Genomic DNA, 25,582 nt, shown 5'->3' with positions numbered 1-25,582 from the left:
GGGTGACGGATGCCACTGTTTAATGTATACATCGGGCGCTCTTCCCAGTGTATGCGCCAAATAGAGACCATGAATGAATAGAGCCTAAAAGTGGAACAGCGCAGGGCCGTTCTGCGCCAATCTCTCTCTCTCTCTCTTTGGTGTATGGCGATTCTGGATGGTTACTGCAGGGATACTAGAAGGTGTTCACAACGACGGGTGCCTTCCGATATGCTGAGTAAAATGTAGGAGGCCCTCACCCCTGCTCCCCTAGCTCTGCTACTCCTCTGCCACATATGTTTCTCTCTCATACACTACTGCGACTCCTATGCCAGGACACACACACTCACAGAAGGAGAGTGCCAAATACTTCACTTCCGGCCCCTCCTGAGCCCTTCCCTAAAGAGCTCCTCTACTATTGTGCCCTCTTATCTTCATAGACATCTTTTTCTCCCCAGTCTTGTAGACCTGCACAGCCTAGTTATGTGACCACAGGTCCTTCACCAGCTTCTGCTTTCAACTGTAGGTTACAATATGACACCTTCAAAGACAGGCAAAAACAAGAGCAATGTGCTATAGTATCAGTGTAAGTAAAGGAGTTTGTGGACTTTTAAGAGTTTTGCTCTGCGCTGACCTTGTTATTACTGAAATGACTGTAAGAATAGGGCTCACTGAAACCTATAGTCAGAACGAGCCCACTTCAGGCAAAAGAATAGAAAAATGTCTATTTGTGTGTTATCTTTGGCTCATGCCTCAAGAACTTTTTACTGAAGAGCTGCAACGAGACATATTATTACGTTTTACAATAAGATGTAAAAGATGCAACGTCAAGAAAAGTCACTGCTTTGTATGGGCAATAATTAAAAGTGAAGCTTCAAACCTTTTCACTTGAGTTTCTTAAGAGCTGTTATTATTAGAATGGTTTTCACATTTTCTACAGCTGTATGCAAAAATTCCAACATTTAGAAATGCCTTCAAGTGTCAGCCACAGACGGCAATCACAGTGCCCACAAGATTCTCAGCCAAAGTGCCCACCGCACTGCTCTCATAAGTGGCAGACATTGTGCCCCCATAAGTGTTAACACAAGTGCCCCAGTAAGTGGCAGCCACAGTGTCTCTAATAATGTTAGTCAGAGTCGCAACATGTGTGGGCAGTGTTGTCAACAATTTGGGGGGCACTGTGACATTTATATTACTGCCATAGTTGCCATAATATCTCCATTAAAGGGCCAACACACATATTCTGACAATAGAGGCTCAGGAAACCTCTAACCCTAGAAGCACACTCAAGTTGAGGCATTAGTCAGTTCACACTGAGTTTTTTGGCGCTGATTTTGACACCGAAAACTGCGTTGGAATAAAAAAACTGCCGAAATTGCCCACCATTGATTGCAATGGAAGGCAGAGGCGTTCTTTTCCCTGACAGCTTTTGGCCACTCATGGGGAAAAAAAACGGCCGTGGTTACCGCCTCTGACCTCCCATTGAATCAATAGGAGGCAGAAAGTTCTTAGATGCTCGTTTCTGAGTGTTTTTCCGCTGTGTTTTTTGCCCGCAGTCCTTGCATTAGCTTTAATGGCCACGGGTGAAAAACAGCATGAAAAACGCCGCAAAATCCATGGAAAAAAAGTGCAGGCAGTTCAAAATTCCTGGAGGAATTCTGAGGCAGATTTTTTCCGCTTGCAAAAAAACTCCTTGTGAACAGGGCCTTAGTATTCTTGTAGACACTGAAGCGCCTAGGGAGAGTGTCAGGGACTGCAAGGGGTTAAGAAAGTATGGAACGGTTTAAAATAATGCCCAGGACCAGGATTGGTCAACAAGGGGTAAGAGGGGCGTGGTTAAGAAGATATAAGGCAGGGGTTTGGAGCGGGAAGCCCTCTTACCTTCAAGCTGCAGTGGAAGAAACACCCGCCCTCCCTCCCCTGGTGGTTTTGGTTTGGTTTTTTAAAAAAGATTTTTCTACGGTTATATTCTTGTTCTGGCGTTTTTTCTGGTTTTTTCGTAGATGTCACAGCTGGCGGAAAGTACGGCAGATGAAGACGGAGGTAGCACCCTACATGCCTGATGGAGACAGGGAGCATCGGCATTTCAGGAGGAGAGAGAGAGAAAAATAAATATATTTATGTCTTCATGCCGATGTTTGTAAATAAGAATAAAGCTGTGGCCACTTCCACATTTCCATAAAGAAGGTGTTGGTGTGTTAATTCAAGGAAGGATGGTTAAGGTCCTGGGCAGGTAAAGTGGATAATGGGTCCTTGCAGTCTGATGGGACTTGTTAACATATCTTACCTCACATCTGAACACTGGCAGAGCTTCTAGTATTTTGTCTACAATACTGCAGCTGTTTATGGCATCCTGTATTCTCTCAATCAAACACTTAGGCCCCATGCACACGACCGTAAAACCGTGGACCGACATGTGTCAATTTATGTGGTAATAACTTTGGAATGCTTTTACCTATCCAAGCAATTTCGAGACTGTTTTCTCGTGTTAGTGGTAAAATTTGGTCGTTACATTCAGTTTTTAATTGTGAAAAACACCAAAATGTAGGGAAAAATTGCAAAAATTTGCATTTTTATACATTTAAATGCATCTGCTTGTAAAACAGAGAGTAATACTACACAAAATAGTTACTAATTAACATTTCCCATACGGTATGTCTTTTTTGAACATCCTTTTATTTTTCTAGGACGTTACAAGGTTTAGAACTTTAGCAGCAATTTCTCACATTTTCAAGAAAATTTAAAAAGGCTATTTTTACAGGGGCCAGTTCAGTTCTGAAGTGGCTTTGAGGGGCCCATACTTTACAAACCCCCATAAATCACCCCATTTTAAAAACTGCACCCCTCAAAGTATTTAAAGCAGCATTTATAAAGATTCTTAACCCTTTAGGCGTTTCACAGGATTTAAAGCAAAGTGGAGGTGAAATTTACAAATGTCATTTTTTTTTTGCAGAAATTCATTTTTAATCCATTTTTTTTTGTAACACAGAAGGTTTTACCAGAGAAATAAAACTAAAAATGTATTACCCAGATTCTGCAGTTTTTTATAAATATCCTACCTGTGGCCCTAGTGTCCTAATGGACTAAAGCACCGGCCTTAGAAGCAATGGGGCACCTAGAGGATTTTGGGGCCTTCTGATTATTGGATTATATTTTAGGTACCCTGTCAGGTTTAAGGAGGTTTTGTGGTACCAAAACAAAGGAAACACCCCAAAAAATACCCAGTTTTGGAAACTACAACCCACAAGGAATTTATCCAGCTGTGTAATGATGATTTTGACCTCACAGGTGTTTCATAGATTTTTCTAGAATTGGGCTGTGAAAATGAAAAATTCAATTTTTTTCCAATAAAACATATAATTTTTTAATTTCCACTAGGACTAAAGGAAAAATAGCAGCCCTACATTTGTAAAACAATTTCTCCCAAGTACAGCAATACCCAATTTGTGGTCATAAACGACTGTTTGGACACATAGCAGGGCTCAGAAGCGAAGGAGCACCAAATTTTGCTGGAATAGTTTGTGGAGGCCATGTCACATTTGCATAGCCCCTAAAGGGCCAAAACAGTGAAAACCCCCCACAAAAACCCCCCACAAGTTACCCGATTTGGGAAACTACATCCCCTCAAGGAAATTATCTAGGGGTATAGTGAGCATTTTGATCCCACAGGTTTTTTGAAGAAATTATTGGAAGTAGGCTGTGAAATGAAAATCTAATTTTTTTTCCAATAAAATGTATGTTTAATTATTATTTTTTTTAAATTTCCACAAAAACTAAAGGAGAAAAATCACCCCAGCATTTGTAAAGCAATTTCTCTCGAGTACGGTAATACCCCATATGTGGACATAAACGGCTGTTTGGACACATGGTAGGGCTCTGAAGGGAAGAAGCGCTATTTGGCTTTTGGAATGTTTTTTGGGCGCCATGCCACATTTGCTGAACCCTGCCCCCTGCAGTATTAGTACAGTGGAAACACAGCAAAAGTGACTCTATTTGGCAAACCACACCCCTTGAGGAATCATCTAGGGGTATAGTGGGAATTTTGACCCCAAAGATTTTTTGCTGAATTAATTAGAATTAAGCCATGAAAATTAAAAAAAAAATATTTAAGATGTAGTTTTAGAACAACATTTTTCGTTTTCACAAGGAATAAAGAAGTAAAAGCACCATAACATTTGTAAAGCAATGTCTCCCCAGTATGGTAATACCCCATATGTGGTTATAAACTGCTGTTTGGGCGTATGGGAGGGTTCAGAAGAAAAGGACGAGTGGTATTTCACTTTTGGAGCGTAGATTTTGCTGGAATGGTTTGCGGACACCATGTCTCATTGACAAAATCCCTGATGTACCAAAAAATAAGTGACCCCATTTTAGAAACTACACCCCTAAAGGCATTTATCAAGGGGAGAACTTAGACCCCACAGGTGTTTTTCAGAAATTAAATTAATAAGCAGTGGAAGATGCAAAGTGAAAATTGCAATTTTTTGACAGATCTGCCATTTCACTGCTCAATATGTTGTGCCCAGCTTGTGTCACTGGAGAATATTACTCCATAAATTCTTAGGCGGGTTCTCCCGGGTATGGCGATGCCATATGTATGGACGTAAACTGCTGTTTGGGCACACTGTAGGACTTAGAAGGGAAGGAGCGCAATTTAGAGCATGAATTTTGCTTGGTAGTAATTTTGTTTGAGTTTTACTGGTGTTTCAGTTTATAATGTGGGGACATGTAATCTGTGCGGAGTATATGAGGGTATAATAATGGGGTAATTAATAAAAATATCCATAGATGTGTTGTACGCTGTGAACCAATCCGTTATGCACAGGCCGGTGTCGCATTGATAAATGGTGTTCTTTCTTATCCCCCTTTTGTAACACTCTGCACGTTTTGGGGACTTTCCTCCTTTGTAGTTTAGGAAATATGGCTGGAAAGTGTTGCGCTGGTATAATACGGGCGCCCTCGCTTCCAACAGATGTGCCATGTCCCTTTCCTTCCTAGTTTTGGAGGCTCACAGGTGGATTAGCCGCTGAGACTGGGACTGTTGCTGGGTAAGGGTTAATAATTAGTGGAGGTAGTTTAGCAGGGGTCTTCCCTCCCTCCTTTTTGTTGTCACAGTGAGTCAGCTAATCTAGGAGGGGAAGGGCATATGGTTAGGGAAGGGGGGTGGTTATGGTGATTAGGTAGTATATAGCTTTTCTCTCCCCTCTCCCCTAATTAATAAAGCTGTGGCCGACCCCCGTGTCAACCCCACATTGAAAGAAGTCAAGTGTCGGTGGTTAATTATTAGGGGGCTATTTAATTATCTAGACTACCAGTTGGTTATAAGTATTTGGTTATAAGTATTCATATGCACGCAGTTCCTAAATACTAGGGCCCTGAAACTGAAGGAATGTTCCCCTCCGGCCTGCATATCGGGATGTTTTTTCATCACCGCATTACTAGTGCTATAACTTTTTTATTTTTCGGTTGATGGAGCTGTGTGAGGGCTTGTTTTTTGCAAGACAAGCCGTAGATTTTATTGGTACCATTTTGGGACACATACGACTTTTTGATCACTTTTAATTTCATTTTTTGGAAGAGGAAATGACCAAAAACAAACAATTCTGGAATTGTTTTATATTGGGTTTTTTTCGGCATTCACCGTGTGCGCCATAAATTACATGTTAACTTTATTCTGCGGGTCGATACGATAACGGCAATACCACAATTATATTGTTTTTTTTTATGTATTGCAGATTTTGCACAATAAAATCACTTTTTAAAAAAAAAATATCATTTGTTTTGTGTGTCATCATATTCTAAGACCCATTTTTTATTTTTGCGTGCACAAAGCTGTGTCAGGGATTTTAATTTTTTGCGGGACGGGTTGTCGTTTTTATTGGTACATTTGGTAAATGTGACTTTTTGATCGCTTTTTATAAAAAAATTTGGGAGGAGATGTGACCTAAAAACAGCGATTCTGGTGTTGCATTTCATATTTAATTTTTTACGGAGTTCACCGTGCGGGATGAATTACGTAATAGTTTGATAGTTTGGATCGTTATGGACGCGGCGATACCAATTATGTATAGTTTTTTTTTTTTTTTACGTTTTTCCAAAAATAAAAGTCTTATTATGGGGAAAAAAAGGCAATTTAGATTTTTTTAACTTGAAACTTTTGATTTTTTACAACATTTTTATTAACTTTTTTTAAACTTTTTCTTTATGTCCCACTGGGGGACTTGAAGGCCTGAAGCCCTGATTGCTATTCTAATACACTGCACTACATACGTAGTACAATGTATTATAACTGTCAGTTATTCACTGACAGCAAGCCTATGAGGACTCGCCGGAGGATTCCATACAAGGCAGACACGGAGGCCATTATTAGGCCTCCGGTGACCATTTCAACCATCGGCACCCCAGTGATTGCGATTTTTTCAGAACAACTTATACAACAATCACAGACAGCAAACATTTTTTATGGACAATTTGGAGAACCACATTGAATCGTAAAGATTATGAGTAATAAATGTCTATAGCTTAGAATAGTGATATGAACACATTAACAGGATGTACTGTGACCTCTCAACCAATGATAATAACAATCCCAATAAATGGCACAAACATTCAAATGAAAAAAAAAATCACGGACGCATCAATTTTTTTACGGACACGGGAAAAAAGACCCGTATTTTTATGGACTATCGAGAAATGTATGGACGGTTGGCAACCCTGGCTTCAGTTTAACCACAGTTATCCTTTAATGATATAAGGGCATGATCAGACGTGGCGGAATTTTTCCGCTGCAAATGTTGCTGCAAATTCGCGGCAACTACGCAACGAATCTGCAGCAACATTTGCATATTTGTCAGGTAATTCGGACGTTGCAGAAATCACAGCGGACTTGCCCCAGATTTCAGTTTTTGCATTGCAAAGGCTGAAATCCGCAGTGAAATTCCGCTTCTTCTCCGCAATGTAAGGGCATGCCCCCACGTGGCGGAATTCCTCCGCAACTGTCCGCATCAATGCCGCACCTAATCCGGGTTGCGGATTACGGCTGCGGATCTGCCCAAAATGTGCAGTAAATTGATGCGGACTAGCTGCTGCGGACTGCGGTAAAAGTGCTTCCCTTCTCTCTATCAGTGCAGGATAGAGAGAAGGGCCAGCACTTTCCCTAGTGAAAGTAAACGAATTTCATACTTACCGGCCGTTGTCTTGGTGACGCGTCCCTCTTTCGGCATCCAGCCCGACCTCCCTGGATGACGCGGCAGTCCATGTGACCGCTGCAGCCTGTGATTGGCTGCAGCCGTCACTAAGACTGAAACGTCATCCTGGGAGGCCGGACTGGAGACAGAAGCAGGGAGTTCTCGGTAAGTATGAACTTCTATTTTTTGACAGGTTGCTGTATATTGGGATCGGTAGTCACTGTCCCGGGTGCAGAAACAGTTACTGCCGATCGCTTAACTCTTTCAGCACCCTGGACAGTGACTATTTACTGACGTCGCCTAGCAACGCTCCCGTAATTCCGGGAGCCCCATTGACTTCCTCAGTCTGGCTGTAGACCTAGAAATACATAGGTCCAGCCAGAATGAAGAAATGTCATGTCAAAAAAGCAAGACGCATCCGCAGCACACATAACATGTGCATGACAGCTGCGGACTTCATTGCGGAAATTAGAATCTCCATTGAAGTCAATGGAGAAATTCCGCCATGAGTCCGCCACTGCTCCGCAACAGACAGAGCATGCTGCGGACACCAAATTCCGCTCCGCAGCCTATGCTCCGCAGCGGAATTTTACGCATCGTCTAAACGAACACTTCTAAATTAAAGTGGAAGTCAATGGAGAAACGGCTCCGCTGCGGATTAACGCTGCGGAGTGTCCGCAGCGGAATTCAAGTGAAATTCCGCCACGTGTGAACCCAGCCTTATAAGCTGCTGCGGAGGGAAAAATCTGCACCGCAGCCTAAATTCTGCACAGTTATTTTCTGCAACATCTGAACTAAGTTTCCTAATTGATTGTTAGGGCACGTCCAGACGTGGCAGAATTTTCCGCTACAAATGTTGGTGCAGATTCGGGGCAATTACACAACGAATCTGCACCAACATTTGCATATTTGACAGGTAGTTCAGACGTTGCGGATATCACAGCGGACTTCCCGCAGATTTCAGTTTTTGCCAACAATAATAATAAGGCTGGATTCACACGAGCGTGGCGTTTTGCTTGCGCAAAAGCCACTTAACAGCTCCGTGGGGCAGCATCATATGATGCGCGGCTGCGTGCTTTTCGCGCAGCCGCCATCATTATGATACTCCATTTGGATGTTTGTAAACAGAAAAGCACGTGGTGCTTTTCTGTTTACATTCATCCTTTTGACAGCTGGTGCGCGAATCATGCAGTTCGCACGGAAGTGCTTCCGTGCGGCATGCGTGGTTTTCACGCACCCATTGACTTCAATGGGTGCGTAATTCGCGCAAAACGGCCAAAGAACGGACATGTCGTGACTTTTTTTCAGCGGACTCACGCTGAGTAAAAATCACGCACATGTCCGCACGGCCCCATAGACTAATATAGGTCCGTGCGACGCGCGTGAAAATCACGCACGTTGCACAGACGTAATTCCCGTTCGTCTGAATAAAGCCTAATAAAACAAAAGTTCTTACATTTTCTGATGTGAGGCACGAGGTATTATGAATTTTGAACCTCCATGTGCCTCACATTAATAGTAATTAACCCCATCATGTACCTCACAGTCATAATGGACAACATTGGGTTAATGTGTGGGGTACATGATGGGGTTAATAACTATTAATGGGGCACATGGAGGTTCAAAATTCATCACACCTCGTGCCTCACAATAATAAGTGAAAAAAAGCAGTTTCTTTTTTCTTGTTTTACATCGTACACATCATAAATCATGCTTATATTTGTTGTGCAGGTTATTACGGTTGCGCGGATACAGAATGTGTGTACATTTTATGTATTGAAACTTTTATTTTAATGTTTATTGTAAAAAAAATTGTATTTAAAAAAAATAAATAAATATTTAAAATTACTTTCTTTTTTTTTTTTTACTTTATTATTTTTAAACTTTAATGTACTGGCATATATATCTACATGCCAGTACATTAGCCTGTGTACTGATAGTACAAAAACTTTATTATTCACCTGAAAGTGACAAGAAAACTGCCTGTGGTCTCTGAGGAGACGTATTTTAGGCCACATTTTTTAACTAAACTAAGTGGAAATGGCGAGAATTTATGGTGCAAAATTAGATATTTTTGCTTTTGCCTGTGAGGTCAAAATGCTTCAAATATATTAAAACTTGCGCCTTTTAATAAATTTGGTGCAAATATACTAACTCCAACTATATTCTCGGCAGTCTTAGTAAATGTGGTCCTCTATTGCTAATGGAATGTGCACGATTTTTGGACCAGCTCAGTATACAGTATATATGTGCGATACAATGTAGTGTGTTCTCGCCCTCTACTGGAGCTTTCTAGTAATGCAATAAATCTTCATTATCAAGGTCTACTAGATATTGCACGTCCTATCACTACATTTGTGCATGACATCACTATTCAGTAGAGCTGAGCCAAACGGGGGGTACACAGAATAGACTGGTAGCTTGTAACTTCCGTTTATTGTATGCGTTAATAGCATTATTAGCCATTTTTCAGCATTGTAAGACCATGTTCACACCAAGTTTAGTGTATTTGATCAGTATAGACTCTGGGCATCCGGGATTACTTCCCGACTAAAGCACTAAACGTGCCCATAGATCCAATGGTTGCCAAGAGTGTCCATTTGGCATCTGCCCGGCAGGTATACATTGGTTGGCAACCAACATGACAGCCTATGAATAACATATGCAACTATATGGTATACAGTTACATATGTTGTGGGTTTTACACTCTGTTGCAGATGTTGGGAGATTTTTCCCGCCGTATGCACCGAACAAAAACATTTATAATGATGTGAACAGAGCCATAGTCAGGATTTCTGCAATTCAAAGTGTCATCTACAAAGTTATGATCAATAACTTTGCTTCATTGTCTAATAAAGTATGCGCTATGCTAAAATCCACCTAATTTATCACCTCAGTTGTTTTCCTCTCCCTATACTTTACACTGCAGCTCTGCTCATTTAGAATGGTCACTTGTGTGAGCATGCCGGGAACGCAGTGCATCGAGAGAGTATTTCCACTTTAGCAATGGTATCAAGATTATAATTTACAGACAAATAAACCATTATTGAGAACAGAGGATTAAGGGGTTAGGCAGAAAGTGATTTCTGTAAATGTTTTTTCTCTCCCCCCGTGCACGCTGAGTGAACAGATTCTTCCTACACGTGCCGTGTGCTGATCAGATGTCTCGCTGCTGCCCGGGGTTGTCACTTTCTCCATCTTGCTTTTCCAATAAACGATGTCAATGTCCAGTATGGTGATTGACAGGCCGTCCGACACTTTGCAGCTTTCACAATTGTGCAGGTATTAGAGCTGGAATCTCCCAGTATTACTTCCCGGCTGAATGTCTGCACACAGCTCGCACTGCAAATTTGTATTCTAAGAAGTTTAGTCTTCACACCAGCTACTATATACACCGCGTTCCAAATTATTATGCAAATGTTATTTTTCGCTGATTTTCCTAAATAGTCTATGAAATGACAGTCAGTATAATCTTCAAGCCATCAACCATTGGAGTGTAATGCAAATTTTATTGAACAAAGAAGTAAAAAACTCAAAATGCACTGTTTCACATTATTATGCACAACAGAGATCAAAACATAATAAAGGTTGTAAAGAGAACGAAAATGGTAATTTGTTGAATTTGCAGCATCAGGAGGTCATATTTACAGAAATCAAAAGCTCTTTCAATCAAAAAAAACTTAACAGGCCAAGTTACATGTTAACATAGGACCCCTTCTCTGATATCACCTTCACAATTCTTGCATCCATTGAATTTGTGAGTATTTGGACAGTTTCTGCTTGAATATCTTTGCAGGATGTCAGAATAACCTCCCAGAGCTTCTGTTTTGATGTGAACTGCCTCCCACTCTCATAGATATTTTGCTTGAGGATGCGCCAAAGGTTCTCAATAGGGTTGAGGTCAGGGGAACGTGGGGGCCACACCATGAGTTTCTCTCCTTTTATGCCCATAGCAGCCAATGACACAGAGGTATTCTTTGCAGCATGAGATGGTGCATTGTCATGCATGAAGATAATTTTTCTACGGAAGGCACGGTTCTTCTTCTTGTACCACGGAAGAAAGTGGTCAGTCATAAACTCTACGTAGATTGCAGAGGTCATTTTCACACCGTCAGGAACCCTAAAGGGGCCTACCAGCTCTCTCCCTATGATTCCAGCCCAAAATATGACTCCGCCACCTCCTTGCTGACGTCGCAGCCTTGTTGGGACATGGTGGCCATTCACCAACCATCCACTACTCCATCCATCTGGACAATCCAGGGTTGAACGGCACTCATCAGCAAACAACACGGTTTGAAAATTAGTCTTCATGTATTTCTGAGCCCACTGCAACCGTTTCTGCTTGTGAGCAATGTTTAGGGGTGGCCGAATAATAGCTTTATGCACACTTGCAAACCTGGAGGATCCTACACCTTGAGGTTTGCGGGACTCCAGAGGCACCAGCGGCTTCAAATACCTGTTTGCTGCTTTTCAATGGCATTTTAGCAGCTGCTCTCCTAATCCTATTAATTTGTCTGGCAGAAACCTTCCTCATTATGCCTTTATCTGAATGAACCCGTCTGTGCTCTGAATCAGCCACAAATCTTTTCACAGTATGATGATCATGCCTAAGTTTTCTTGAAATATCCAATGTTTTCATACCTTGTCCAAGGTATTGCACTATTTCACGCTTTTCAGCAGCAGAGAGATCCTTTTTCTTTCCCATATTGCTTGAAACCTGTGGCCTGCTTAATAATGTGGAACGTCCTTCTTAAGTAGTTTTCCTTTGATTGGGCACACCTGGCAAACTAATTATCACAGGGGTCTGAGATTGATTACAATGATCCAAAGAGCCCTAAGACACAATACCATCCATGAGTTTAATTGAAAAACTAATAATTAAATATTTATGACACTTAAATCCAATGTGCAAAATAATTTGAAACACGGTGTAGTAATGATGTAGGAAAAAATACCTCTCCCACTGAATTATAGGATGTCAGCTTAACTGTTGGGAGCGTGTCTGATGACAAGATTGCTGACTGTCTCCTATAACAACCAGCAGAATTGTGAATACAAAATACTGTATGTACAAAGTTTCTAAACTTAATAATTGTGCTCGAAACTTAAACTTTCATGCTATAAAGATGGACATTTCCGCCAATGTAATCTGTGCTTAGAATGACCGCAACATGTTGCGTGTTAAAGGAGTTTTTTGCTTCAGACGATCTCTTTTGGTTAGAAGGGGTCCACGATGATAAATTGATTATAGGGTGTCCTGCTGCTGACAAATCGCTGCCAAACGCAAAGTAAATGATTACACAGTCCTCTTTGCAATCAGTAGGCTGATGTAATGCATGGATATGCTGGGTCCTCCAGAACGAGCTCTGTGCCTACTCCTCTCTGACTAATAAATGAGGTTGCCAGCTGGGGATCCTCTTTATTAACGCAGAATTCTCTAAAAAAAAAAAAGTATTTAAAGAAGGGTTCTCTAAACATCAATGTATAAGCCCCACATCCAATAACCTGCTATGTTTATCAATGCTATCCTGTAAATAGTGTTTAAAGGTGAACATACGCATTATAGGTAAAAGTGATAACGCGCAACACCACACTCAACCACTAGATGTCAGCATAACATATGTTATTTCACCAGCGGCACTTTCCGTAACACCAATGTATTAGACAATGTTGTCTCACCTGTCCACTGAACACAGAGAATCATATGCGGAAAAAAAAGAACGTAATTTACGTAAATAAAGCTTATTCATTGTATAATCCTTTTATTGAGATTTTGTTGGAGTCAAGTGATCATCCTCTCTCCCCAAGAACAAAAGGGACAAGTCGTATAGCCGTCGTTGTCCAACACAAAAAGATGCTGGGTGTAACACTAAGGTTTTCTGTATAAGGCCTTGTTCACACGGTGTGTATTTGACGCCTTTTTTGCTGCATTTTACGCACCGATAAAACACGTAAAAAAAGGCATCAAAACAAATACGTTAATCTTCCCATTGACATCAATGGGAAAACGCATTGTAGTGCATACGACACGGTTTTTTTACGCTCGTGTGTTTAAAAAACGCGTTTTATAAAAAAAGAAGCATCAGGTCAATTCTTGTAAAACACGCCAAAATCACATTGAAAATGCGCTTAATTCCCATATTCAATGGAATTCCTAATTGCACGCCCAAAAAATTCATGGAAAATGCATAAAAAAGGGGCAAAAAACACCCCGAAAAACGCCTGAAAACACTGCGTGTGAACATAACATGCGTTTTTGACGCGTTTACACATCGTTTTTGTCTCTTGCCGTGTGAACGAGGCCTTACCGTATTATTGATCTCAATGTTCCCAATAGGATGCTACTAAGGTTCCCAGTGTGCCAGCCTCAGTTGCCCCTTTTACATCCTGTTTACAGCCTGCCCCAACCGTAGATGGACTTTTACTAAGCCTGCACCAGGCATAGAGGACCGCTATTAAGCTTGTGCCAGCCACAGATGCCCCCAATAGCAGTGACACCATGAGATGACGTCCCACGACTTCCTCGCTCCCTTCCTGGTCCTCTGGTGCCATGATGCTTCTGCCGGCTCCAAGTGAGTAGTGACCTTCTGCCTTTTACATGAATTGAGGCTGAAACCCATAAATGAGAGGGTAATAAATAAGTTTACAAAGCTGCTGTTTCTGCAGGCAAAAAGGCAGAATGTTTCTAATCCAATACAAAGCCTTCAATGCCCATGGCTGATGTGGCAGCATCCAGTGAAACAATATCTACGCCTAGTCCCGTCCCCCCAAAGACCCAGGCATGGACCTTCTCACAGAGGAGAGGGGCATAAATGGCACGTCATCCTTCATCTCCGTGTTCAGAGGTTGGAGAGCACTTAATGGGCACAGGTACACCCTCTAGTTTAATATTATTAGGGGCATGTTCCCTTCTCAGTTCCTCATTTCAATTTATAGCATTCCCCTAGAATTAGCACCTCCGTTTATAAATTCAAGTCTCTTATCTAGGATTAAAAAGCTGTTCATTATCCACATTGACTTTCAGGCTGCACAATCTATTCATTAGGGGCAGAACAGGAGGAGACCTGAATTACTGCAGTCCTTTACTTCCTCCCTGCTGAGTTAGATTGCTGCTCTGTGATTGGCTGATAGCTGATGTAGTATCTGTGTGTCTGGGCAGTATACAGTATACAGCCACAGATGGAGGAGCAAGAGGTAAGAGCCTTGCAGCCCACAGTGCAGGGAGTTAATGTCTTCACTATACTACTCACTATCACCAGGGCTAATAAATTAGCTCTTTTTTTCCCTTTATCTTTGGAGTGCTGCCCATTCTTTGAATTTTTTTTTTTTTTCGATAGATAGGAGCTAAAATAACTTGAAAACCCATAAAACTAATTACAAGTTTTTAGCGTTTCTGTAGAGGGAACAGTTCATAAAGTCCTGTGATCACAGCAGCATTAACTCCGATTGAAGCAATCAGTCTTGGAGCGCGAAATGTAATGTGACTAAAGGGGGTTTTACACTGGGCAATTATCGGGCAGACAAGCATTCATAGAATGCTTGTTGCCGATAATTTCCTTGTGTAAACAGGACAGCGATCATCAGATGAACGAGCAAACGCTCGTTCATCTGCTGGTCGTATCGTTTTAAAAAACTGAAATATCGTTGGCGGCAGCACATCTACCTGTAAACAAGGAGACGCACGGACGACATGATAATAATGTATGGGGATGAGCGATCAGAGTAATGACCGCTCGTCTCCATCCATAGCTCCGTGTGACAGGAGCAAAGGAGCGCCGATCAACGATGTCTCATTGATTGGCACCCGTCGCACCGGCCTTTACCAGGGTTGTAGAGATAACCATCAGCCTGCAGCTCTTCTGTATCTGTAACATGGTAGCCAATAATAACTTTCTTGCATTAGTGAAATTTTCCTAACTCAGACATCCTCAACTAAGGATATGCCATGAATGCCCCAACTCAGGGACCCACAACTATCTCCAAACAGGGGTCCCCCAACCCTTTTTTGCCTGGTAAGGTGAGGAATGATTGGAGAGGTGGCGGTTTACTTGACTTTCCGTAACTCCCATAAAAATTAATGAAGAGATCCGTGCACCTCTCTTTTCCTTCTCCACCTGGGGCCGAGGCGGGACACGGTCTGGTGACCCCCGATCTGGAGATAGGTACGGGTCCCAGAGCTGTGACTCACATCTATCAAACATTTTTTGCATATCCTATGGATATGTCATAAATGTCTGAGTTGGGAATACACCTTTAAGGAGAGGTCGGCAGCACAAACTGATGTTTTGAGGTGAAAGTCTCCATAAAAGTTTCTGTACAGGAAAATCTATGAGCACTGGGAAGTTTCTATTTTTCATTGGAGGTACGATTTAAATGCAAAAATGAATAGATGAACTTTGTCTAGATAAAAACATATTAAATATATTTTATGACTGCTTTTGATTCATTTTCACCCATTGGAATCCATCTAAACATCATACATGAGCTCTGCCATGTCCCACATTTCTTCCACTGTGGATCACCGAACAGATATAATTGGAACTTTTTGTTATTCCATCTCTTGACCGGCTCAGAAAGATGAAACACAAAGCTTCACAAAATGATTTTCTTCTCTTTCAGCAAAAATATCTGTCTGTCAAGATTGAAAGGTCTGACTCGAGGAGTCAAAAAGAACAATGGATTATATTCGGGATTTTCATTGCTTTAGCTGCTGGGGAAATGTTCTGGGTAGAATCGGATGTGACATGTCTGCCAGTCATGGAGAGAGTCTCTTACCGCTGAACTGTACTCTATGTAATGTACCCGCGCCTGTGTGCGCACTCACCCGACGTAATCATGGCAGCGCATTGCCAATCATTACAATTAGCAGGTTGGCAAGTCGCTATTATTCAGGACCCCATGGAGTGTCTTGTCCCTTATGTCTAATTGGCCATAAAAATTGTTTAACCCTTTAGTATTATGTAAGTTTGCAAGATGCCAAAATCCTTTTTTTTTTTAGGGGGAATATTTTAACCCCCTTCTTGCCATGCCAAGAATAACCACTATTATGGAAAACTAAAACGAATATTTAGATTTCCTGCATAAGGCCTTATTCACACGAGTGTGTCCGTTTTGCGCGCGTAAAAAACAGTTCCGTGTGACATCTGTGTACGGTGCGCGTCTGTGTTTTTTACGCGCGTATGTCATTCGTATCTCACGCGTTTTACATCAGCAAAACAAACTGAAGGAGGTGGTTTTCTTTTTCTCATTTCTTTAGCAACTGGTGCGTGAATCACGGACAGCACACGGATGTGCGTCCGTGTGCTGTCCGTGATTTTCTCGCATCCATTGACTTCAATGGGTGCGTGATGTGCAAAAAACGCACAAGTATAGGACATGCAGTGAGTTTCACGCAGCGGGCACACGCTGTGTGAAAAACACTGAATGTCTGAATGGCCCCATTGAATTGCGTAGGTCCGTGTGAGGTCCGTTGTTTTAACGCGCGTAACACGGACGTGAAATACGCTCGTGTGAATAAGGCCTAAGGGAGAGCCCCTGCGTGCGGTAAGACACGAGGATCTCCTGGATAAAGAATTATCTATAGGTGAACCATGTGTTGAAATCAACAGACGAGAAGTCCTTACACTATAAGGTAGACATTTATAGCATCACCAGACACGTTACATGCATACATTTTTTTTTAAAAAATCAGTCAGGTAATTTTGTAAAATAGTTAAAGTGTCCAGGATTAGAAAAAAAGTTCTACTTTTGTTTCAAGAAACAGCGCCTGTCCAAGGTTGTGTCTGGTATTGCAGGTCGTCCCGATTTAACAGAATGGGGCTGAACTTCAATACCATACATACCCTATAAAACTACTATCAGGGGGTACCCTGACTTTATATTCAGGATTTGCATGGCTCCAAGGGCAAAGTTGTCTAGACCAGACTTTATGATAAATCAAAGCACGGCTCTGTCCCAACTGATGCCACAGACCACGCTGGCAATAATGTGCATAAACGTCTTTGTCACTCAATAGATGCATAATTGGTATGGACTGTCAGGTCAGAAGTGGAAATTCTCATTAAAGGGTTGTGCTTGTAGGGATAGGCACTACGGACTGGTTACCCCAGGTTTACAGATATTCGGTACTGGTCGTACTGCACATCAGTGGTCTACTTGTGCTACCCCTCATGTACATGACCAAACTATGGCACCCAAAGAATTATAAAGGTCCATAATGTACCTCTGATGTGCCGTATTGCTGATGTATTGAACAGTGTTCCCTCAGGCAAATCTCTGTAAAACAATATAAACAAATGATTAGAAAGTCCGATGAGTATCCCAATCCGAAGCATTGATGCCATACCCACATGTTTTGCCATAAATTCTCAATAGGTGGGAGTCTATTGAAATCTATGGGAGCTACTCAGTTGAAGTCAACGGGAGCTACTCAGCTCTTTCCATAACTCCCATGGACTTCAACAGGGAGAGCCACATGCAGGAAAAAGATGCAACACATCCGCTTTGTATCCGCAAAAGGGCACCAGAGAACATATGATCTTCCGATAGGTGGGGGGCACACGTCTGGGACTCCCACCTATAATGCAATTATTATGCCAAAAATGCTTTCGATGGGAAAACCGCTTTAAGGCACAAATTACAGAAAATGAATATACATCTTTTTTTTTTTTTTTTACAACAATGTTTCAAATATATAATTACCGCGAATAAAAAAACAACAGTTATTGTACACAGCCCAATAGTAAAAAAAAAAGAAAAATTGTCTGGTAAATAAAAGGTTAACCAAAATTTGTGTTTAAATGAATCTTGTGATGTCATCATATTAGAAGTCACTAGTAAAGGTACAACCATCGTCTGCTCCATAGGGACAATACAATGGCAGGTTATTACCCTGGGACTATGGGGCATGGCAGCAACAGTTCAGATCACAGCTCTTAGTGCAGCCGTATCATGGAAATTCTTCTGCGGTCTCTGAGCTTCTGCCAGAACAAGGCTGCTATAGAAATCAAGTGGTAAAATCACTCCAGAGCGATCACTCCAAGAATCTTACCCTTCTCGTATCCCTGAGTCCCTCACAAGGCGTCTTAAGAGCTCGGCTCACTCAATGCTACAACATTTCTTCTGTACAATACTCCAAACAGGTGAGCATTGACTTATTTTAGGGACATTCTGCTTCTAAATTTCATTTTCACGTATCCGGAAAATGCTTTTTGCGTTCACGTCTTATTTTCAGCGATGCTATTTACAGACGTTTCCAAGGTAAGACAATTAACCCCTTATTTCTATAGAGGACTCATTGTTTGAGGCAACCAAGGACAACCATAATAATAATAGTTGAGCTGATTTCTGGAAGTGTGGGGGTAGTGACATGCAAATTAGGAGCGCTAATTGCTTTCGGTTGCTTTTTAGTTTTCATGTTGCGCGCTCATTCCCATATCCCTCACTGCTAGATGTGTTTATGACAATACTGACAGCTCTGCTACATTTGAGTGAAAAGTGAATTTGCTCCTCAGATCGCTGTCTGATTTATGGTAATGAGGGAGGATGATAAAATAAATGCATACAGAATAGCAGATGCACCCTAAAAATAGAGAGACTAGATGGAATAAATATGAAGGCTGCTTTCACACGGCTGCATTAGATTTAGATCATTTCAAAACCCTCTGGTAATCTAAGTCCAGTTCTACAGAACCACGGGGGCACTATATCAGCAGTGCTATGGACTCTAAAATACGTATCTTACGCCCTTGTGAAAATGACTTTTGAAGGGATTTGCGCCTTCCGACAACTTTAAATTATTTACTGAACATGGCCCCTGCAACTTTTACATCTTTTTGTTTCTCGCCATACACCCTGATCAGTCAGGTCTTTCTATAGTCTAGTGGAGTTGTGTGGAATATAATTGGTATAGAGGACTCATAGGGGAAGCAGCTTAGTGTGGCACTATCCCCCTTCTCTATCCCCCGTCAGCAGAAAAGTAAGAGGGGATTTGTTTTTTTAGTCACATCACTATTCTCATTTAAAAAGGGTCGGGCAAGGAGAAAGCAAACAAGCACCAGGCTCGGTCCGGAGAGGTCCGGGGGGGGGGGGGGGGTGCACAAGTTCAAGGAGACCCCTGGCTCACCTAATGCTGATTATATACAAACATAGTTAAGATACACAGAAAAATATCAGAAATTATAAGTACATTGCCTGGGAAGGTTTGCAGAAGGGTGTGAGCAAGTCAGTGTATGGACATCACTGGAATTTAAGGGCAGTAGTCATGAGGGACCCTTTTATTATAGGGCATGTATAGATGCACTGTTAAAAAGAAGCACGTGGGTGCATCAGCCACCCACTAAACAGCACCCGACCCCCGGGCCAAATTATTACACTCCTATATTAATCTTGAGCCCTTTTGGTATATCACAGATGACAAGCGGGGCTCCTATATTGGCTTTATTGTTGGGTTCATGCTCTTACGTCTTAATAATATCATCTTTATAATCTTACTGGTAATAATAATCATCCATATAACTCACAGGCGACTCCTTGGAGCAATAACCGAAAACAGAGCCAGGCTTGAATCTAGCACATTATGTTCTTGCTGGGGTTGCAGCATTTTTGCTGTGTCTTTTTGCAAAAATGACAGGTAAACAAGGTGTCCAAAACGTGGCACAAATAACCAATGTGAACAAAGTCTAAAGTTTCTTAAAGAACTTTGTGCTCATTTAGAAATCCTGTGGCTAGAAAGGTCCCGGCATACTGTTCTTGTAGAAACTTCTGATGACTATTTCTCGCTCACAGTCACACTAAGGCATCATTGCACATGGTAATGCTATATGGCGGCACATGGAGTCCTAGCCAGATTACAGATCCCTAGACACGCCTTGTGCCGCAGTACGGTGCCATACAGCACACCATTATGGAGGTATTTTCCTCTGGAAGTTTTAGCAATGCTTCTAGGGGAAAATACCTCCGTAATATGGAAACCCATGGAACATGGTTCTGTACAAAAACAATACAGAGGCACAGTATGTGCCCTTAGACTTCAATAGGTGCCGTATTACGGCTCTGTGCAACCCAAAATGTGTACAGTCATAATATAGCCGTGTGCATGAGGCCTGAAGATCAATACATAGCAAATCTTTGATTTGAAAGAGTGACATCAAGCAGTATTTGGTTTTATTTTTAACTTTTTTACTTTGTGATAGTGGGTTTTGGTAATAGTTCCTTTAAAAATGACTAAAAGTAAAAAAAAATGTCATCACCTTTCCTTTGTCTAATGACAATTGGTATTCAGTATAACAAATATGTAATAATAACGGATGTCTGCAGGAGGGGATACTTTTCTGCGTTTTAAGAAATTGGATCTAAAAAAAATACAGGTACCAATCGAACAACAAAGCGATAGGGGAAATGAATCATTTTTGGTATTGTTCATTCATTCAATTGTATATATTAAAATGAAAAAACACTTTGCTTTACTTTTAAAAAAGAATACCATTTACATTGCGATTTACCTTATAACGATGAGATACTCTAAATCTCAGCACAACTTTTATGTAGACAATGACTTTGTGTACTTAAACTATTTTTAATATCTCATTGATGTGCTCCTTGCATAACATAAACCATTAACTAGTGAAATGTATTCTCGCAAATGCAATTAGTTTCCTAACCTTAAAGTCATTGCAGTCAACTACCTTAAGGTGGCGCTGTGTCCTTACATCTCCAGTAGATCTCTACTAATGGATTCAAACACCTCCCTCCGGTTAATGGTTGGATCCTGAGCTTTATAATAACCATAGACAGATAAAGACGGCAGCTTTCTTTTCTGCTTGGCTGCATGTGAACTGAAAGAAACTGACTAAAATTGCAGGAAAAAAAAGGGCACTCTAAAGACTGACTGCGAGCAAGCAAGCGGAGAGGCTTTATTCCTCGCTATAACATTACCACCCTTGTGAAGCAGCAGGAGAGGGAGGAGAAGGAAAATCCAATGATTAATGGGTTCTTTTCTTTGAATTCTTTTCTCCATTTGCAGAGGGACCACCTGTTCGACTTTCCGTTGCTGTACAATAACTTTGGGAACATGAATCAAACAGACGCTGTGGTTTTGCTCACCAACAGTAGCAACGCGTTGGGTAACCTACTGGGATGTTGCACCCAAGCGTCAGTGGTAACAGACGATGGCTTTCCGGAGCCCGCTGTGGATGAAAAGAACTTATTTATCATGAGGGTGGTTCAGATCGCAGTCATGTGCGTTCTGTCCCTGACCGTAGTTTTTGGAATCTTCTTTTTAGGATGCAATCTTCTCATCAAGTCTGAAGGGATGATAAACTTTTTGGTCAAAGACCGAAGACCGTCCAAAGAAGTTGAAGCAGTAATTGTTGGTCCTTACTGAAAGAACCAAGAAAGAATATCGTTGACGTCTTCACCAATGTCTGAAGCAACACGTTTTGCCTTTTGTTTCTCTGTCCCGTTTGTTGAAGGAGCAAGAATTACGGTCAAAAATAAAGAGGAGATTTTTTTTATCGGATGATGGATACGAAGGAAGAAAAAGACAAAGGCTTGAGAAGTTGCTGCGAACAATTCTCTGATGGAAAGCCCGGAGTGAGGCTAAAACTGATACAAAAGCGCTTTAGAAAAGATTGGGGGAAAATGGGTCAAGTCAATGATTATCTCCAAAGCAGAATTTGTGGGAATGTAACGTACGGTTGTGTAAAGCACAGATACTTGATTTTATTTTGTTTTTAGCTTGAAACCGGGTATATTTCAGTACTTTGATTGTAATATTTTTTTTTTTATTACTGAAGTTGTTTTTTTTTTCCTTCAAAGACAAAACACTTTGATACTGTATCTTTGATAAAATCGAGGCATTATTTATTCTTCCTGTTATTTTTGGAAAATGAAAAAAATTTATTTGATTTTCCATATTTTTCTTTTTTCACTCCCTTGTTATTGTTTTTTTAAAAGGAAACTGTGAATGTTTTCTATCTTTCTAATTTGATATGTTCTATACTTGTTGTTGTACTTTTGCCGTTTTGTTTTTTCACAACCTTGGTTCGAAGATCATTTTCGTGAATGGTTTATTGAGTTAAAAATTAAAGGGAAATTTCTTTAATCTTGGACATTTTTTTTGCTTCCTTTTGAATACTATTCTGTTGGGGGGGGGAAAAAACAAAAAAACTGTTGACACAATTCAATTATATACCACAAGAAATATAAAAAAATATATTCAAAAATAATGTTATTACTATTTTTGGATTTTATAAAAAATATAATTTTCAGTCTGGTATATATTAAAAAAAATTCACCTATGATTTCAATGTGAAAAAAATTCACAAACTGATTTTCTATAGTGTGCATGCCTACATACAGTAAACATACAGATAATTGCCTTGAATCTTCCAATTTGATTTTGTTTGAAGTGTTTTTGTGTAATGTTTTGTAATATTAAACACTATCTATTACTACTGACTGATTTCAATAACATGTATTATATTATTTTTTATTTTTTTGGACGTTACAAGTTTAAACTTTAGTGGTTAATTATGTTGATTAACTCATTTTGCTATTAGCACCATCTGTAACTTTTTTTTATTCTAAATTTGGATATGAGGAAAAATGTGGGGAAAAAAAAGTGGTATCTCTTTAATGGCTCTATCTCCATCTGGATACGGAGATGAGGAAAAAGCTGAATTGATTAATATAAACAGTTAACAAGGAAGCAGGTGCAATATAGCTACGCCAGAAAACCAAATAGCAAGGGGGGAGGGGAGCTATTGCATTGTATATTAGATATTCCTATCCTTAGACCTGTTACCTTATGAATATTTTTGGAGAAAAAAAAAGCAGGAAAAGCTATATTTATCAAATGAACACCTGTAATTAAATCAATTGCATGTGTCAAATCAGCAATGGATATGAAAAGTATCTCTTTAAGAAATCTGTAATTCAAATGAATAATCAGACATGACGAGTTGAATTTATAGTCGGTACAACACTGGAAAGGTCCATATAGGAACCTATTGTAATAAACGTTCTCGTCCTGACAAGTGACGGACGGAACAATTAATGGGTCGTTCTGATTCGACGCCTCTGTACAAGGCCATAGTACAATAAAACAAACATGGGGAGATGAGCGGATGAACTTCCAGTGCGCAACTGATGAGACTGTATTACAATAATTTTTTTATATATGATGGACAAGGCATTATACTTTTACACTATGACATTTCATAAATAAAATATTGGTAAACTGAATGTTGTGCTGTGTTTTTTATTTAAATCCTGAAATCATAAAAAATTTGTTAACTCATATGAAAAGTACTGTGTAGTTAATAAGACCTGTAGTTACCCCACTGTGGGACACACATATTTAAAGAGGACCTGTTACCTCTCCTGAATAATTGTAATCCCCATAAAATAACAATTCTGGAGCATCTTTTTTTTAGAGCTCTACGTTGTGCCGTTCCTCTGTTATTCCTCCTAGAAATTTAGGAATAAGTTGACAACTAGGGGTTACCAGTTGGGGGTGTGTCCCTACACAGACTGACAATGACCAATCAGTACAGACAAAAAGAGACTGTGTAGGGACATTCCTCTTTGACAAGGGGAATGGTAACGCCCAGTTGTCAATTTATTCATAAATTTCTAGGAAGAATATAAGAGGAACGGCACAATGCAGAGTTCTAAGAAAATATGTTCCAGAATTGTTATTTCATGAGGAATACAAGTATTTACTTAAAATAGACATGTCCGGAGAAGTGACAGTTGGAATAGATTTGCGCTATAGTTTGCCATAAGTTATAGTAAATTACATTCTTCTGCTAAGCCCCGCCCACTTTTTTTTAAAAGAAGCTAAAAATAGAAAAGTCACAAAATGTTTGTGCAATAAGTAAGTTTTTCCGCTAATTGTGACTTTTCTAAGCCAGAAAACTGGCATATAGGGCTTTATAAATTCCCCCCAAACTGTTTTATATTAGCGCTACAGACAGTATACAGGATACCTTAAAGAGCAACATGTTTTGTTATTGGATCGAGCTTGTAAAAGGGAGTCATTCTGATAACAGATAATTAAGGAGCACTCACATGGGGTAGTAATGGTGCAGCAGAGAGTCGCAACCAAACGACACTGCGGCAAACACGCATGTAAATACAAATAAGTAATCGTTTTCAAAAACCGTAACCATAGATAAACTTTCACAAAAGTACATGTTTACTATACAATTCTGCCGTGGTGTGGTAAGCGTGTAGCTCCCTGCTGCACAATTCCCGCCCCATATGAATGTACCTTAAGGACATTTTATAAACAGCAGTTTCTTGATGTATTACTATAAGATGACTTTAAATGGGACCTTGTGTTTGGAAGTACATAGGATAAAATATTAAGGAATTTAATTGTTTGCAATTTCCCAATATACCCATATTAGCTGAATTGCGCCTTTTATAGAAGTTTCCCTTCGGCCCGTCACTATAGAGATAGAGATGGGTCAAAAGGGGTAAAGTTTGGTGACAGTCACCAGGGGCAACTATGGGGAATTTGTATTACTGCCACCAGCTTCTTGTCGCAGGAGTAATTCTTCTCATTGGAGTAGATTAGGAAATTGAATATAATGGAGATCCATGATATTAATCTATTAAAATTAGGGCTACACTTTAAACACTGATATACCCTCAGAAAAAGACACCGAAAACCAGTAATTATCAACAACAGTGGGGAGTCTAGATGTAATTTTACAATTTTATAAAGTTATTGTAAAGGATCTGCCAGGCACAACTTCTGTGTATACTCTGCACCTGAGTCTATGTCTCTGAGACTGACTCCATCTTCCACCACTCAGGATGGCAGGCTTAGGAGTGGGAGAGCCTATCACAGCCTGGCCAGACGGAGCTAGCTCCCGCCCTCTGTCTATTTATACCTGCCTTTCCTGTTCCTCCTTTGCTTGTGATTCTTCTCGTGTGGTTTCCTGGCCCAGCTACAGCTTCTATCTATTTGATCCTGCTCCATACTGACCCTGGCTTTCTGACTACTCTCCTGCTCTGCGTTTGGTACCTCGTGCACTCCTGGTTTGACTTGGCTCGTTCACCACTCTTGTTGCTCACGGTGTTGCCGTGGGCAACTGCCCCTTTCCCTTTGCTTTGTGTTCCCTTGTCTGTTTGTCTCGTGCACTTACTGAGCGTACGGACCGCCGCCCAGTTGTACCCCGTCGCCTAGGGCGGGTCGTTGCAAGTAGGCAGGGACAGAGTGGCGGGTAGATTAGGGCTCACTTGTCCGTTTCCCTACCCCCGTCATTACATAATCACAAGCACGTATACCTAGTCTACCCTGCTCCCTGACACTACTATGGACCCCCTTGAGACCCTGGCCCAGCAAATGCAGGGTCTCTCCCTACAGGTCCAGGCCCTGGCTCAGAGGGTCAACCAGCCTGACG

The 25,582-nt window shown here is 40.8% G+C and overlaps 1 protein-coding gene and 1 long non-coding RNA gene across 2 annotated transcripts; one reads left to right on the top strand and one right to left on the bottom strand.

Annotated features, from left to right (window-relative positions):
* Positions 1 to 12,430: 12,430 nt before the first annotated feature.
* Positions 12,431 to 18,272, bottom strand: LOC142656203 (uncharacterized). Its single transcript, XR_012849620.1, has 3 exons — positions 18,217 to 18,272; positions 17,389 to 17,441; positions 12,431 to 12,603 (listed from the first exon to the last, which is right to left on the bottom strand). It is a non-coding gene; the product is annotated as an uncharacterized LOC142656203 (long non-coding RNA).
* Positions 18,273 to 20,945: 2,673 nt separating this feature from the next.
* On the top strand, positions 20,946 to 23,411 carry RPRM (reprimo, TP53 dependent G2 arrest mediator homolog). Its single transcript, XM_075831088.1, has one exon. The coding sequence runs from the start codon at positions 21,145 to 21,147 to the stop codon at positions 21,547 to 21,549; it is 405 nt and encodes a 134-aa protein (XP_075687203.1). The 5' UTR covers positions 20,946 to 21,144; the 3' UTR covers positions 21,550 to 23,411.
* The last annotated feature ends 2,171 nt before the right edge of the window (positions 23,412 to 25,582 follow it).

This window comes from Rhinoderma darwinii, chromosome 6 (assembly GCF_050947455.1).
Source record: "Rhinoderma darwinii isolate aRhiDar2 chromosome 6, aRhiDar2.hap1, whole genome shotgun sequence".
In the NCBI taxonomy this organism is placed as follows: domain Eukaryota; kingdom Metazoa; phylum Chordata; class Amphibia; order Anura; family Rhinodermatidae; genus Rhinoderma; species Rhinoderma darwinii.
This window is presented reverse-complemented; position numbering and strand designations above follow the sequence as displayed.

Bases quoted from the DNA above. Each gene is read 5' to 3' on its own strand.
- RPRM (XM_075831088.1), top strand. From the start codon at position 21,145: ATGATTAATGGGTTCTTTTCTTTGAATTCTTTTCTCCATTTGCAGAGG.